Below are 17562 nucleotides of genomic sequence, written 5' to 3'. Positions count from 1 at the left end.
CTAAGAAGACAGCTACGCATGATGCACATCATATCCGGTTGTATATATACAACCTGTAGATTTGAAATTTCAAACAATTTTGCAACTCAAACAGTTTGACCACTGACCATATCAACTAATCCATACAAAGTTCTTCACATAAAGGCAATTAGCAATCAGAACAAAAGTTGAATGGCCAAATCTCTGAAAAGAAAATACCTGAAACGGTACATCAAGAATATGATTACAAAATATAACAATAACTTCCGTACTGTACTATATATCTTATCAAATCATGTGACAAAGGAATCCCTCCGTATTAATATATTGTAGTATACACCAAGATCTCCTAGCTCTGTAGCACCTTTTGTTTTCATGCATGATGAATAGGAAAATCATGTTGAAATACTACTAACCATAAAACAAGATGACATATGTTGGCATATACAAACTACAAAAGCAAGTTAACACATCACACAATAAATGAGTAAACTCAGCAGGTCTCAACTGTCAACATGTAAGCCATAGCATCAGAGATGTTAGTAAGTGAAGTTATCTTTCCTGCACATCGACATTGTCATGTACCTCTTTGAATAGATACTTAACATGAGACTTGTGAAATTGTTCTCCTCGCGTGTTAGGTTGGTGCATTGTTACGGTAACAAAGCTGACGACCCATGTGGTAGATTTAACCTGGTGGTCATAATACATTTTGATCTATAAGTAAGAGTAGTGCGAAACCTCTCATATATATCCGCTGAAACCAAAAGTATACAAATGATGAATCAACGTGTAAGTTTGGCATTGTTTCGATCATTATAAGTTTAACACCAAATAATATTAAATCTATACAGAAATTTTAGCCTAGCCCAGGTCCTCTCAACCGCAGAAGGCAAGATGCGTCAATGCCGCGAGGGTTTCTGCAATCTCGCGAGATGACGAACTATTCTGAAAAGATTGTTTTCTTTTCTGTACCAATGGGGTTGCGTTTGCAACCGTAATGAGGTAGAAATCTAGTACGTGAGTGGTGGAGTCGTGAAGAAACTTATGTGCAAGAGCTTGGGGCCTACACGCCTGGGGCTGGGCTTCCTGTAAATCAAAAATTCTGAAAAGTATACTACTGGGCTACAGATGTTAGTTCGGCCACGCCTAGGGCTATAGCCCTAGTTGCCCTAGGCCTAATTTCGCCCCTGGTGACCATAATACATTTGGATCTATACGTAAGAGTAGTGCTAAACCTCTCATATCAATCCGCTGAAACCAAAAGTATAGAAATGATGAATCAACATGTAAGTTTAGCATCGTTTCGATCATTATAAGTTTAACACCAAATAATACTAAATCTGTACAGAAAATTTAGCAGCACAAAATGAGTTTCATACATATACATGGGATGATATTTAGATGGATAATGAAATAACTATACATAAAGGAGGAAACTTTACAGCACCACCGCATACTTATCGAGTAATCCCCTATCACCTCCCCTTCGCATCTCCCCCACCATCGCCATGCCATGCGTTACAACTGCACCAAACATGAGCATCCACATTATGAGATGGATTCAGAATAGCTTATCATTGCAGTAAGAAAACATTCCCTTGCATATGGAGAAGACCTTGATTTTATTTAAATTGTACAATGAGCAGTCAAGTAAGATGCACTACAACAGATCCTGTTCAGTCCCAACCAGGCAAGTCTCTTCAAGTACTAATGATGAATGTCGTTCTTTATCCCCCATCCGAATACCGAAATAGCAACTTGTTTAGGAGAATAACACTATCAGTTGGAGAAGGTTGTTCTTGCTTATAGGTCATCGAGACCCAACTTCTATACAGAAAACACATGAAACAGAAAATAAACTGTACTAAGGATGAATGAATCAACCGTGGCCTCGATGAATCAACCGTACCCGACGATCGCGAACAGGAGTCAACGATGTGTGCGCTACCGTCGAGGTGAGCATCCTTGTCGCCTCAACCAATTGAGCCTCATCCGCCTATCCAGGGCCTCTCCATCACTGCATGCATGGCGGCTACATGTATTGACGTACATGATGTTCGAGTTCGCCGAGAACAGCGCGCTTAGCAAGTGGCTCCACAGCGACGAGGTGCTCGGATGGGGCCAGCATGTCCAGGTCACGCTGGACATGGCAGGTGGACTCAACTACGTGCACAAGTATTCCAAGAGCAGGAACATCCTGCTCGACACATGCTTCCACCCTAAGCTCACAAACTTCGGCCTCGCACTCGTGATCACCGCCGATACCGAGGACGGAGCCCTGTGGATGACCCGACACATAGTCGGCACGATGCACACGCACGGCAGTGATGGCGAGCAGCAGCGCACACGCCACATGCACACACGTCCTCATCTGCGATGACCACAGTGTCAGACTGTCAGTTAATAGCTGCTGTCAAAGTTTCAGAAAAAATCAGGTTCGTCAGGCGTAAATGTAGTTGTCAAATGTTCAGTTTCGTCAGTTAGGATAATCTTCAGTTAGTGAAATAAGCCAAGCTGCGACTTGACCATAGATTGTTCGTGTAGCCCGTTGCATTGACCGGATCGTGGGATGGCATGAACTGAAAAGATTATGGGGATGATGTAGGCTAGCAAGCAAGGAACGTTGGGATGGCAGGGCTCACGTCTCGGGCGTGGCCTGATTTCCCCTTTTCAGTAAGCTCTGTACTCACCTGATTGTGTTCATCGCCAGTGATCTCGGAGTCGAACAAGAGACGCTGCAGCAGATCGGCAACAACAGCATCACGTCGTCCGGCTTCTACATGCTGAACACCTATATCATAAACAACAACAACGCAAGCATCTAAGGCGGGGCGGCTGGGAACCTCGCAGGGAGATGAGGAAGGGGAGGCTGGCAGAGAGCAGGCGCCGGTGAGCTCACCATCGATCTTGACGCAGAGGAGAGGAAACCAGTCGTGGGGGAGAAGGGGAATTGTTGCCGGCCCGGATCCGCCGCCGGGAGGCGCGCTGGGGCGATTGCCGGCTTGGATCCATCGCCGGGAGGCGCTTTGGGGGCGCGGCGGCGCGACGCGGTGAGGAGGTAGATGGATGGGGGCGCCGGGTCCCGGGTGCGCGTGGGTCGTCAGGGTCGGCGCCGGGGGTGGGTGGATGGCCGGGGGAGGCGCCCGACGATGGTGGAGAGGGCGGTGGTTGGTGGGGGTCGAGGGGTGGGGTGTGGAATGAGCCGGGGAGGAAGAAGGTGGGGGCGTGAGGGAGTTGTTTAGGCGGCCGGCGGTGCGGGGCAGGAGGAGGCCGGCGGCCCGCGGGGCGTCGCAGGAGGTGGTGGGGCGGGCGGAGCGCCGCGAGGCACTGCGTGGCTACGTTTTTCTCCCGTTCGTACCGGTTCGATTTGAACTGCGGGTTGAATACCGATAAACGCAGGGACCTTTCTGCAAATTTATCGCGACGGTGAATCCAACAGACTCAACCCCTACTTTATTATTAAAAAATTAGGAAAAAGATTATGGCTCCGCTCATTACATTCAAGTTAAACCGGACTTTAATCGAACTTGAACACATGTTGGCTGAGTCATAGTGCCATCGAATCGAGCTGACCAGTGCAGCTTACACTTGCCTGTATGGGAAGGCCTTAATGCGATCTATTGTCATGCCTCTCGTCGGTGCCTCCAACTAGGAAAGGTTATGTGCGCACACTACCCTGATCAGGTAGGTGGCCATAAGCCTTGTGTGCCCAAGTTTGGTTTGCGCTCTTGTCCCTGTTTGGGACCGTTTGTTTTGTTTTGCCACGACAGTGGCCGTTTGATGTCCAGAGTGGCATCTGGGCCACCCATGACTTAGCCCAAAGGGGAGTTGGTCGGAGTGGCCGGGAGAGTGTCAATGCAATAGCTTGGTTTAATCAGAACGTCGTTGGTCCACCCGAATGGGAGCACGAGGCCTTGGGTTCCGTGGTGGCTACAGTGCACTAACCTCTGCAGAGTGTATAATCTATCGATACCCGCACCCGCGGATATGGGCCCAGTTCATAGTATGTCACACTACAGGTCAACAGTAATAATAACCTGATTAATAAACAACCCTGGTACGATGAGGAAAGAAGATGATTGATCTTTATGTGGTCATGGGAGGATCACGATGGTATTCTTGATAATGATGAGATGATCTTGTTAGGATCACAATGGTATTCTTGATCATGATTGAAGTGATCCCGTGACCATGATTGTAAGTAAGATTGGCATACCTATGCTGGTTACGAGGTAACCTCCAAACAGAGTAAGTGGATCATGATATTAAATATCCTGCATGCTAGTATCATCATGTGCATATCATGAGTGACATTGCCATGCTCATTTCATTTGATGCTAGATATGTTATGTTCAACATGTCCATGCCATGCTCATTTATGTCGTTCTAGTAGTATCATGCTCATCATGGATGATTAATCTGTAAATGCCATGTTGTTGTTTGTCTAGATTGCTTTTGGTTGCTATGAGCTTGCACTAGTACAAAACAGGGCTTTCGTCACAGGGCAATATTCACATTAGTCCCGGTTCAGTCACGAACCGGGACTAATGTGAGCATTGGTCCCGGTTCGTGCGACTAAGGCATTAGTCCCGGTTCACCTGGGCCCTTTAGTCCCGGTTGGTGCCATGAACCGGGACTAAAGGGTGCGATGCCCATTAGTACCGGTTGGTGGCACCAACCGGGACTAAAGGTTAGACCTTTAGTCCCGGTTGGTGCCACCAACCGGTACTAATGGGCTTTGAGGCATTAGTACCGGTTCATGGCACGAACCGGTACTAAAGGTCCCATTTTCAAACTCTACACACACACACACACACACCCGTGGACCGCCTTTTCAGTTTTAGAAAAAACAAAAGAAAATGGTGGAAATGTCAAAAAATAAAATAAAATAAGTTTCCCATGTGATATGTGGTCTAGTTGTTGGGAAAATTTACAAATATGAATTTCGACTTTATTTGCAAAATCTCTCTGGAATTTGTAAAATGGGCATAACTTTTGCATACGAACTCGGATTAAAAAGTTTTTTATATGAGAAATCATCTACTCGGAAAGTTACATCCGATTTTAACTGGGGGAACCCCGTTAAACATTTTCAAAATCCTCAAAAACCTAACAGAAAAAAGTTACGGGGCTTTTAAGATCTGGAGAGGCAAAAAAATTCAAAATTTTTAAACTGTGGTCAAACTGTGGTCAAACAATGGTCAAACTAATTATTCTAGAATACTAGTGTTACTAAATAATTATTTCAGTTTTTTTGAATTTTGGTCAAATCTGGTCAAACTGTGGTCAAACAGTGGTCAAACTAATTATTCCAGAAATATTAGTGTTACTAAATAATTATTGTTTTTTAAAACAATAGTTTCAAACTCAAACAGTGAAATGTGTCACTTCATGCTCAAGCTAAATTCCTGAGGGTTAATAGGATTGACATCTTACTATTGTCAGGAAAACAACAAGTGCAGACTTGGAAACGAGGGAGAATAGAACCCGGAAGTTAAGCGTGCTCGGGCTGGAGTAGTGAGAGGATGGGTGACCGTCCGGGAAGTTAGATGATTTGGAATGATGAGGGGTGATTAGAGATTAGAGGATAAATTGAGCAGTGATGAGGGGTGGTGATTAGAGATTAGAGGTTAAAATAATTCAGAAATTTGAAAATCAAAAAAAAATTGGCAAAAAAAATTTTCAAAAAAAAAATCATAAACTTTCCTTTAGTTCCGGTTGGTGTTACCAACCGGGACTAAAGGTGGAGCTCCACGTGGCGATCGGTATTATGAGTTTATGTGTTTTGATGTACCGAAAGTAGTTCGGAGTCCCGGATGAGATCGGGGACATGACGAGGAGTCTCGAAATGGTCGAGACGTAAAGATCGATATATTGGACGACTATATTCGGACATCAGAAAGGTTCCGAGTGATTCGGATATTTTTCGGAGTACCGGGGAGTTACGGGAATACGGGGGAAGAAGTATTGGGCCTCATGGGCCAAGTGGTGGAAGAGAGGAGGCAGGACAAGGCAGGGCGCGCGGCCCCCCTGGCCCAAACCGAATTGGACTAGGGGGCCGGCCCACCTTTCCTCCTTTCCTCCCTCTCCTTCCTTCTCCCTCCCCTTCCTCTTGGTGGACTCCTACTAGGACTCCTCCTAGTAGGACTCCACACTTGGGCGCGCCTCTAGAGCCGGTCGGCGTCCCCTCCTCTCCTCCTTTATATACTGAGGCAAGGGGCACCCCATAGACACAAGTTGATTGTTCCAAGCCGTGTGCGGTGCCCCCCTCCACCATAATCCACCTCGATCATATCGTAGCGGTGCTTAGGCGAAGCCCTGCATCGGTAGCAACATCATCACTGTCATCACGCCGTCGTGCTGACGGAACTCTCCCGCGAAGCTCTGCTGGATCGGAGTTCGTAGGACGTCATCGAGCTGAACGTGTGCTGAACTCGGAGGTGCCGTGCGTTCGGTATTTGGATCGGTCGGATCGTGAAGACGTACCATTACATCAACCGCGTTCTCATAACGCTTCCTCTTACGGTCTACGAGGGTACGTGGACAACACTCTCCCCTCTCGTTGATATGCATCACCATGATCTTGCGTGTGCGTAGGAAATTTTTGAAATTACTACGTTCCCCAACAGGTTCCAGCCAGGGTCCCTGCGGAGTGGAGTCCATCACTGTCGTCGCCGTTTCACTGCCAGAAGTTATTCCGCTGCTACGAGTTGTTTTGCTGCTAGCATAGAGCAGGCATAGTGTCGTCGTGGCGATGTAATTCCCTATTATATTGGAACCTTTGTATCCATATCATTTGTAATAAGAGCTGATTTGTTCTATGCTAAGCAGTGTCGTATTCCAGAAGACTTGATCTCTGGGCTGAAATACGGGGTGTTCCGGTTCTCTGAGCCGGGGTTCCATAGGATATTCGCAGAATATCCTTTTTTACGGGTCCGCTTTGCGGGGTCTGCTCGTCCGCCCAACTCGCCGGCCAGTAAATCCATAATTTATATTAGAATTTTGGGCATGAAAACACATTTCTTTGCTTCTCTATTTTCTACAAGGGCATTGGATACATCATAATTCAGCAAATCTTTGCTAGAATAGCAAGACCAAAGAAAACAAGAACCACAATCATGCATTTTAGAAGATATCCAACTTCCATAACTACTCCCACTAGTTAGCCGTAGTACTGTCTGCGTGCAGTCGCCGCACTGTATGAGCGGCATCGGCGAGCCGGCGAGCCGCTGCACGAGCACCGAGCCCGGGCGACGGCCGACCGAGAACTTACCGGCAAACCGACGGCGGTGGCTAGAGGAGAAACCAGTACCTGCATGCGGCTCTGGGGCTTTGCTATGGCTGTGCGGGGTGCTCCTCGACCAATCCATGGCTTGGCGCAGCCATCGGTGGCCGGAACCGCCAAATCCGGAGGTCGCGACCCCCCACCGCCGATCTGCAAGTTTTCGGCCGGCCGCGGTAGGAGGAAGTGGTGGAGGACAATCTCGGGGCGTGCGGCGGCCCGCAGGCGTGACCCCGATGGCCGGTATGGCCGGAATCGTAGGCGGCGGCCCCACGGCGGCCAGGCGGCAGTGGGTGGGTAAAAGCGCGGGCTGAAATGCTCTCCCCACCAACCGCTACCGCTACAGGGCACCGACTGGGCGAGGGGGAGAACCCGCGTTTTCGCGGGTTGGGTGAGAATTTTGCCAAGCTCCGCAATTTTTTTACGGATCGGACGCGTTTGCCAGGGCTGATCGGGCATCATTTTTCGCGCGGATCCGCATTTTGGCGGTTATTTTACGGGTGGGGGCATTATATAGAGTCTGCTAGAGATGCTCTAAGATCGATCGACGTTCATAACGCCAGAGCCGTAATATCATATTCCCACAGTTTGCAACACTTGGAAAGGCCCAAACAGTTTGATGGACGGTTTGGGCAGATGCAGCTTCGATTTCTTTTGTTTTCAGCCTGCAGATTTAGTTCTTGTTGACCGCATCACACATATTTGATTTGATTGATTAACAAGGGACCGGCTAGGTGTCGATCGACTGAAATTGTATTCGGTCAGTCATTTTTTTGTAGGTGTGAACATGCGCAGCCACAGAAAAAAAGCGTAATAAAGCCGGCCGCAACTATGCGTGCGAGATTTGGATTGTGTCCTCGGAAAGCGAGAGAGAGAGAGAACGCTTGTGAGAGATGGTGCTGTGCACAAACATGCATGTCTGAGAAACATAATTGTATCTATAGTCCTCGTAGAAAGATAATTGTATTTATAGTCCTCGTAGTCGCTGGCGACGTCCAACTTGATCCTTGGAATTCGCTTATTGCTTTAATATCCGGTCCCGGTACAAGAAAATACATGCTCAATACGGTCTCTCAGGTTGAAACAGCAATCCTGACTCTACACGTTGCATACGTATCTCGTATTTCTTTAGCTCACGGCCCCATTTGTCTGTGGGCCGAGAAATAAAAGATTGTCTATGGGCCGAGAAATAAAAGGAAAAACGCACGGAGCGGGGATTCTAGACGTTGCATACGCCGTTTTTTTATTAATACTAAATACTAATGCTTTAATTCTGAAACTAGTAATGATAAGTTGGAATTTTGAAATATAGGAAGGACGCCATGATTAATGGCCTCCAGGCCTGGTCGCTTTTGCGAACAACGTCCACACCTGGGCGCTATTGTTAGCAGCGTCCAATGCGCCTCCGTCCAACCTAAGGGCAACTATGTCTCAGAAAAAAACTAAGGGCAACTACAGATTCTCAAAAAAAACCTAAGGGCAACTCCAACGCGGCGACCCAAACTGATGCAGATTTTGTTCCTTCTTTATTTGTTTGATCCATCAGGCGAATGTCAGTGTCTGTTTTTTGTCCGCCGGTCCAAAGGGGCGACCAGCGCGGGGACGCATTTCACATTTGCGCTGGATTTTGATTTTTTATATATAAATAAAACAGCCATTAGAAGTCCACTTTACATTAATTAAAACCAAAAAATATTCAATGAAAACATTAAATAGTTAGCAACAGGCTGTAGATCTAGGCATCGTCGTTGTACTCCTCCACCTTGATCAGGTCGATGTAGACCGGCGTCTCCATCCATGGGAACGCCTGCTGGAAGCCTGCCAACTGCTGCTTTGCTTGTTGCTTGGCCTCCATCGCACGCTCCACCGCCTGCCGCTCGGCCTCCTCGTCAATCGCGCCCACTCACACGGGCGTGCATGACATATGATGGCAACGTGCTCGTCCACGACCACGACTGCCCAAGCATCGGCCATGGCTCCTCCTCCACAGTCTCAGGCGCGGGCAGTGCTGGTGGCGGTGGGGGTGCGTTGGCCTCCACCCCAACTGCCAATTGGCCAATGCCTGTGCAATGCCAGGCCACCTGGCGAGCTCATCACACTCTGAGTCCTCTATGACCCTCCTTGTGGTCTCCTCGATGGTCACAATGTAGGCCCCCTCGGCCTCCTAATCGTCCCCCTTCACCACGACAAGCAGCGATGCTGGAGCGGTGAGCGCACGCGGTGCACGGGGTGCACCCTTGAAGCACGACCAACAACACTGGTCGTGCTCGGTGGCGAACTGATACGTCTCCAACGTATCTATAATTTTTTATGTTCCATGCGATTATATTATCAACTTTGGATGTCGACATGGCTAGCGGGCGCCCGAGCGCCCATTGGTGGGAACTAGCGCTCATCCAAATATGGAAAGAGCAGCTAACGAGTACGACCGCAGTTCACAAAAAAAGAATCATGTCCTCGCGTGCATTTATTTGGGGATCCAAAAAGTTTAAAGAACTATAACTTCTGATTTAAGTGTCCAAATTCAATTTTGTTTTCACTGTTGGCTTTCTCGCGACGAGTTCTTCGAAACTAGATCTCATATAGATAGGTTTCGTCAAACTATTTTTCGAGGCAACTTTGGATACGATGGAGGCAACTTTAGTGCTATAGGAAAGCAACTTCATTTTTTTCCAGTAGGACCGCCTATTAGGTTGGTTTGTATAAAAAAAATGAGAAAACCACACTAAACATGATGCACCTTTAGTACTACATATGGAAAAGTCTAAGTTCACTATTCACGGGGCTATTAGAGGAAAAAACAAGGACAATAACTTTCATATCGTTATGCACTTGAGTATCACACAAAAAAATTAGCAAATTTTGGGGTGCTTTTGTGCAATTCCAGTGCATTCAACAAGTAACTCATGTGTGTTTTTCTATTGGTTGGTTTATGTAAAATGAGAAAATCAAGAAAATGTGTGCAAGTCCGACTCATCTTGTGTGTGTATGCAACTATACACATCTGCATATATCAATTGTTCTAGCAAACTCTAAGCAACTGCCCCCCCCCCTAGCACAAATCCACACAACTGTTGTAGCAAGATCCAAAGCCACTATTCCTAGCAAAAAAATCCAAGCAATTATCCTAGCAAATCCAAGCAATTGTAATAATAAAACACAATGCAAAATTGTTTATAGTAAAACCAAGCAAATGTATTACCAAACAACAATGCAAAATTATTCTAGCATAACCGGGCAACTATCCTACAAAACGAAGCAACTGTACTATCCAATCCAAGCAACTGCATTACTAAATAACAACTATGAAAAATTGTCCTAGCAAAACCAAGCAATTGTCCCTAGCATTCCTACTTAGATTGTCTACTTTAGGCAGAAAAAACGTATGACCAACTTGAATAGCCTTTGTGAACAACTATCTTACACCCCCCTCCCCATGCAACTTTCTAACAAAAATCCAAAACAAGTCAATTACAAACAAAAACACAAAATAAAAATTGTTCTAGCAAAATAATCCAAGCAACTGTCTAGCAAAACCAAGCAACTATATTACAAAAAACACAAAATGCAAAAACCTGTTCAAAACGAATCCAAGCAACCGCCTCAACAAATCACGAGAACTTGACAATGATAATTAGTTGCCTAACAATGATGCCCGGTTTGCATGTCATCACTAATTAGTTGGCTACGATACTAGAACAAGTTGTCTGTCGGTGCAGCTCATGCTACATGCACTCTGAAACATAGTGTTGGCATACTCGATAGTGTGATAGACAACTTACATGTGAATTTAGTGAACATCATGGTCATGGAAGGCAACTTATAAGGACTTCTCCTTGATAGGCAATTATAGTAGGCAAACTAAGAAAAGTTGCTTTCCTATAGCACTAAAGTTGCCTCTACAGCACCCAAAGTTGCTCAAATTTTTTTTGTCGAAATATACCCATATGGGATCTAGTTTTAAAGAACTCGCTGTGAAAACCCAATGGTGAAAATGAATCTAAATTCCGATACTCGAATCAAAAGTTATGGCTTTTTAAATTTTATAAAACCCAAATAAATGCACGTATTATTTCTTCCATGACTTGTATTCGGATGGGTAAGGACCAGATAGTTTCCTTTTTTGTACTGTAATGACGACACGCACCCTTTATGGCAGGTCTGCTCAGATGCAACCCATGCCGTGTGACTTTTTTGTCGCATAGCACGTGCGCTCGGGAAGCTCAATTAGCGCAGCTGCACTGATAAGTATTTGGGAAGAAATAATGGTCTCCACGACACCCTTTGGTATCCTCCAAGTTATTTTCTCCACCACACAGTTGATCTCCTCTGTTATTAACCTCTCTTTTCCGGGCTCATCGGTTCCACTCACGCCAAGAGAACGAAACGCATGCCGTGGTTGGGGAAGAAGTTCGTCTTCCAAGTGCATCGTTCTTCTTCTCTCATTGCCTCTATCATACTCCCCTGCAGCATAAGCCTTCGAGAGCTGCCGGATTTCTGTGTTGCTGCCAACCTGAATCCCTATTTTGCCACCGTCGTCGGCTCTGCTGGCCCAAATCCCGCGCCCAGGCGTCGACCCGGACACCCGTTGAACCAGATGTGCTGCCGCCGGGCGCCGGCGTCCTCCTTCAATGTCACGTGGATAAGAGGTTGGGACTCTTCTCCCTCTCAGTCTCCTTAGATCTGCGGTTATTTTAGTCAACTTGGTTGGATGTTCTGATATTTGCTCAACTACAGACCTGCATATCTTTCTCTCATGTTTGATTAGTACAAATTTTATCTCTATTCAGTTTGAACTATTATGATTGTTTTGTAGGACCAGAGGATCAGAGTAGTCCAGTTCATTTTCAGGTGCGTTGTTTTTTTCTGGCAGTATTATAACATGCCATGCTCCAACCACGAGTTCCTACATCCCAGACCTTAAAAATCTTCTGAACATGTATGTGTGCGGCATAACTGCAGATCTTCATAACACCTTAATTCAAGTCTGTAAGGCTAATCGAGCCCATAATAGTAGAATGTGGACATCAATTTTAAGCAGATTGGATTGTCGTCGTCCTTGATGCAGCCACCCATTGGAGGCACTGCAGTTGACTGGTGACGCAATACTTTGCAATCCTGGACACTGTTCGAGTTTGTTGCCAGCCGAACTCAGGCAGGTAATCCCAAACATTAACTAACATTTTTTTTAGAAAAGGAGGATGACCCCAGCCTCTGCATCTGGGCGATGCTTACGGCCACTTTATTAATTATTCTCACAAGACCTTACAAAGTAATACAACAGTAAGACTAAAGCCGCCGTCTAATCATCTCTATCCAGCTGATGAAGGGGCGCAGATAGCCTGGGCCTAATACCAAACAGACATCGCAGCCAAACCTAACATCTAAGACCTGAGAACCCATCCAGGACGCCTGCCGGGCATGGGTCTCACCGGTCCGGCGTGCACTCAGATGCCGCCGCCGCCAACTGCCACCGCTCCATCTTCAGAACTGTCCTGATGCATCAACCTTGCTCGGTCTAGCTAACGTCGACGCCACCACGGCGCCAAACGGCACCTCCTCCCTGCGCGCAAACAGCTGAGCACGTCGCGGTCGCCACTGATACACCTCAGCGCCATGCTGCCAGGTATCACCAGCCGACACAGCTTGAAGTCCTTGGAAGATCTGTCGTGCGTAGCACCTGCCGACCAGGCATGACAAGCGTAGCACCTGTCGGTCAGGCATGACTTGACATCACCACCGAAGCTCCGTGCAAGACGAAGCCGCTCCACCTCCTGCCTCTGACATCCAGCGCTGCTCCGCAAACGATGCTCCCAAGAGAGAAACGACACCGCAGTGCCGCCATCGTCCGATCTGGAACACCAGATCCTAGGGTTTCCCCCGGAGCAGCACGAGTGGGTCGACAATAGTTACACGACGATGCCTTCATCAAGGTAACGGCGAGAACGCCGCCATCGCCTGCCGTCAGCTCGGTTTTCACCGGCAACCATGTCTCCCCTACTCGCAGCCGGGACAAGATGATGGATCTCGAGATCCGATCACCAAGCCTCTGGCCGGCCATCTCGGGAAGAAGATGACCACCACGTCCACCAGTGTCACCACGCCGGGAACGCGTCGCCGCCGGCACCCCCATGGTGCCTAGAGGCCGACAAGCCCCGACGATTCCCCTTGCCAGCCGCCATGGCCCAGACCCCGCACCACCAGATCTAGATCGGATCGGGGTCCAGGGCCCCAAGCCGCAACCGCCGCGGAGGCAGCACCACTGGACGGACCCGAGCCCTCCAGCCCGCCGCCGAGTCATCGCCGGAGCTTCGCCGCGCCACGCCGCCAAGCCGCCGCCGGGATAACTCGTGCCGCCACTAGAGAAGCCGCAGCCGCCGCGCGTTGGAGAGGCCTCAAGCCGCAGCAGCCCTGCCGCCAGGCAGGGGCACCGCCACCCAGCACGCCCTCCGCCGCGCCGCTGGGCCCCGCCCAGCCCAGCGCCGTCCCGCGCCGCGCTGTCCCGCGCCGGACGCCAACCGCGAGGAGAGGGGCAAGATCCCCGCCGCCACCAACGCCGGCCGGTCTTTGCCCGGCGGCGCTGTGCGGTGGCGGCGGGGGGAGAAGTCGACGAGGGAGGACGAGGGGCGGCGGCTAGGGTTTCCCCCGAGGACGCTCGCGGGAGCGGCTCGGGGGGTCGGGGGGTCGGGGGGATGGGTGGAATTCAAACATTAACTAACATGCTTTGTTCTTTTCTCTACTATGCCTTCTGTGTAGCGTTTGAGGTCCTTCTCTTATCATAAGCAGAGGTGATGTGTTCTCTTTTAATCTTCTACGTTCTGTTAGCATCAGGATACATATATTCTTTATATTTTAATGTCATTCTATTTTCACGTATTTTTTTTAATTCTCATTCCCTTTTCAGTTACTATCGGGACATTTCCTGCCAATATTGCATTGCAGTTTCAAGTTGAGATAGAGGGCTAACTCTCTGTCCACTGAACTGTTAGATTGCCTCACTATTTTATTTCCTTTTGAAACTTACCTTTCTTGCAAATTGCTCTAATATTGTTAATTTCTTGCTAATTGTTGTCTAATATTTCCTTCACTAAATGTAGTACAGGTTGAATTACTTGGCAGTAATAATGTCACAACCAGAATTGGTATGCCTATGTTCTTGACATCATGCACCTCTTCTCACACGTTGTTTCCTTTCCAGTTTTCAATTGCCAACACTGTGCTATTGTCATCGACTGAAGATAAGAAGTGGGTATAATGCAGGTGACTAAGAAGCATTACACCTTCCAAGGCAATCATCGATGCCTATTTGATCTGTTCTATTTTTATTGGGAAATTTTACGGTGCATTATAATACACCAGAGTACGCGTATTATATGGGCGATCTAACGGATAAAAATAACTAGGCCTTTTTGAGCCCAAGGGTATTTTCGACCTAAAATTTTTTGTATCTTTAATCGGCCCAATTAAGTCCAGGGGTATTTCCGTCCTAAATTTTTTGATTAAATTAATTGCATTAATAAAAAACTTCATTATAGAGGTCCAATCATCGTGCGTACTCTTTTGAATTTCGGTTCGAGCGGTTCGTCCTCTCTCCTCCTCTCGAGCCCTAACCTCGGCGCCCTCGATCGTCGCCGATCGCCTCTGGCACCTTCGATCGCCGCCGATCGCCCCCGGCTCCCTCGATCGCCGCCGATCGCACTCGCCGTGTCACTCCTTCCTCCTGCTCCTACTCCCCCCTCCCCCTCCATCGCAAGTCACCCCACTCGGGTCGCAGCGCCAGATCTTCCGACGAGCCACTAATCCCCTCCTTCCCCGAGCGGACGCCACCTTCCCCGACCCGAGAGGCCACATCATCCTCATCGACGTGCATCAACTTTTTCACACCGGATCTTCGCTGTAAGTGCCTACCATCTCAAATCTTTTTTGGTCCCTTATGCATATAGTACCAATAGGTGTCGTATTTGATTAGGGTTTAGGATATGTCATGTGAGGTTTAGGGTTTATGGTTTCAGAAAGGTGTGACCAGATTTCGATTGAAAGGGAGTGTAAGTTGGATTTAGCTAGGACATATTGATGTAGTTAGTTAGGGTTTATGGTTTCAGAAAGTTGTGACAAGATTTTGATTCAAAGGAAGTGTAACTCGGATTTAGCTAGGACATATTTAAGGACTTAGTTAGGGTTGTGTGGCATGAGAAAGTTGTCAGCAGATTTGAATTCAAAGAAAGTTATTTTGGATTTAGTTAGGAGATGCTTTTGAATTGAGTTTCGAGATATTTTGGATTTAGTTAGGAGATAATTATTTTTGTATGGAGTTTGGAGTTATTTTGGATTTAGTTAGGAGATAATTTGGATTTAGTTAGGTGATAATTTTGGATTTAGTTAGGAGACAATTTTGAATGGAGTTTGGAGATAATTGATCTATCAGGGTGGATCTATCAGGGGACTTGAAGGATTCGTGCACTTTGGATTTAGTTAGGAGATCATCACTTACAGCAAGTACAATCAATTAAATATTTCTGGATTTAGTCAGGGCATATTTTATACTTACTTACAGCTTTTGAAGGACTGAGTTTGGTACATGAATCCGATATGAAAAATTAAATCCATTATTTAAGCAGAGTAGTGCATAATTATTATGTATGCTATCCATCCGTAACATTGACTATCTGTTTTCGTTGGCGGCATAACGACATGGATGATAAAGGCAACGATGGCGAAAACTTGGGTGATACAGGCAAGGATGACAGGGACATGGGTGATAGACAAAACGAAGGCAAAGGAATGGATGGTATGTGCACGGATGATAATGATAATGACGATGCAGGAAAGGATGGCATAGACATGGATGATGTACACATGCAAGGTAAAGGAATTGATAATAAAGGCATGGCTGGTTCAGATCTGAATGAGTATATGGAATACTTAGAGATTGTGAACAAGACTTTCAGGACTGAGGAAGAAGCCTACATGTTCTACGTAGGCTATGCAAAAAAAAGGGTTTGGTGTTAGAAAGGATGATCTAAAGTACAGGGGTCCGGGTCTAAAACAAAATGCATACAGAAGGACATACAAGTGCTGCAAACAAGGATGGCGGGCCCTTAAGCACTTTAACAGAGCTGAAAGAAAAAGAACACCGAGGGGGTCTGTCTCGGTGTGGTGTCCCGCTCTTTTTCAGGTTGAGCTACAAGATAGCAGTGGCCTCTGGTTCGTCAAGAATTTTGTGGACAAGCATAACCATCTGTTTGTCCCTGCTGACCTGACTCCCTACTTATCGGCTCATCGTAGAATGACTGACGCACAAAAGGCCGATGTCATCGAGTATGCCGTCGGTGGACTTCAAACACATCAGATTATGAATGTAATGGAGAAGAATGTCGGAGGTCCCGACAAGCTTGGATTTATAGATCGAGACCTATACAACCATGTTTCAATCCAGAAGAAGCGCAAGATAGAAGGTAGTGACACTAGATATTTGCTCACCTATATGATTGCACAGAAAAAAGCAGACCCGAAATTCTTTTTCAAATACACAAAAGACAGCGAAGGCCATTTGAGGAACATATTTTGGGCTGATTTCACAATCCCGGATTGACTATGTTGCCTTTGGTGGTGTCGTGGTGTTCGACAGTACATATCGGTCTAACAAGTACAGGCTTTCGTTTGTTCCATTTGTTGGTCTGAACCATCACCGCAACACAGTTTTGTTTGGGGTCGGTCTAGTGTCAGATGAGATAGTTGCATCATACCAGTGGCTTCTTCATGTATTTTTGGAGGCAATGTCCCAGACAACACCCATTTCAGCAATCACCGATGGGGACGGTGCAATGGCTAAATCAATAGCTATTGTCTGGACTGGAACAGATCATCGTTTGTGCACATGGCATATTGAGGAGAATATGGTGATGCACCTCCGCAAGAATAAGCTTGAGGAATTTAGGGAATTCATTTACCGTCGTTGGGATGTTGAGAGTTTGAGAAAAGATGGGAGGCTTATAAGGTTTGGTTCAAAATAAAACCAACGGGGAAGAGGTCGTCATGGGTTAACAGGATGTACGAGCTGCGACACAAATGGGCTGCTGCGTACACAAAGGGTATATATTTCCTAGGAATGATGAGTAATCGGAGGAGTGAGTCTCTCAACTCAAGGCTTCATGTGCACCTGAACAGGAAGATGCAGCTTGTTGATTTGTTGCAGCATGTTGAGCACTATGTATCCATAATGCGTAAGAATGAAGCAGCATTAGACGCAGTAGCGACACATACGATACCCTTCACTAAGCTGAATGCACACCCTCTGG

At 46.9% G+C, this 17562-nt stretch overlaps 1 protein-coding gene across 1 annotated transcript; it reads right to left on the bottom strand.

Moving 5' to 3' along the window:
* Window positions 1-1225: 1225 nt before the first annotated feature.
* Window positions 1226-7352, bottom strand: LOC123097126 (translation initiation factor IF-2). The gene is made up of 5 exons (XM_044518876.1): window positions 7158-7352; window positions 2882-3317; window positions 2673-2773; window positions 1892-2353; window positions 1226-1506 (listed from the first exon to the last, which is right to left on the bottom strand). Exons 1-4 carry the CDS (start codon window positions 7350-7352, stop codon window positions 2015-2017), a joined length of 1071 nt encoding a protein of 356 aa, XP_044374811.1. The 3' UTR covers window positions 1226-1506; window positions 1892-2014.
* Window positions 7353-17562: the final 10210 nt, after the last annotated feature.

This window comes from Triticum aestivum, chromosome 4D (genome assembly GCF_018294505.1).
Source record: "Triticum aestivum cultivar Chinese Spring chromosome 4D, IWGSC CS RefSeq v2.1, whole genome shotgun sequence".
Taxonomy (NCBI): Eukaryota; Viridiplantae; Streptophyta; class Magnoliopsida; order Poales; family Poaceae; genus Triticum; species Triticum aestivum.
The sequence above is the reverse complement of the archived record's forward strand: the minus strand, read 5'-3'. Positions and strand labels throughout refer to the sequence as shown.

Coding starts and splice junctions, on each gene's coding strand:
- LOC123097126 (XM_044518876.1), bottom strand. CDS start 7,352: ATGGATTGGTCGAGGAGCACCCCGCACAGCCATAGCAAAGCCCCAGAG. Junction 3,318..7,157: donor GCGGCGACTGCACGCAGACA/GTACTACGGCTA, acceptor AGAAAAACGTAG/CCACGCAGTGCCTCGCGGCG. Junction 2,774..2,881: donor CCTCTGCGTCAAGATCGATG/GTGAGCTCACCG, acceptor TTTATGATATAG/GTGTTCAGCATGTAGAAGCC.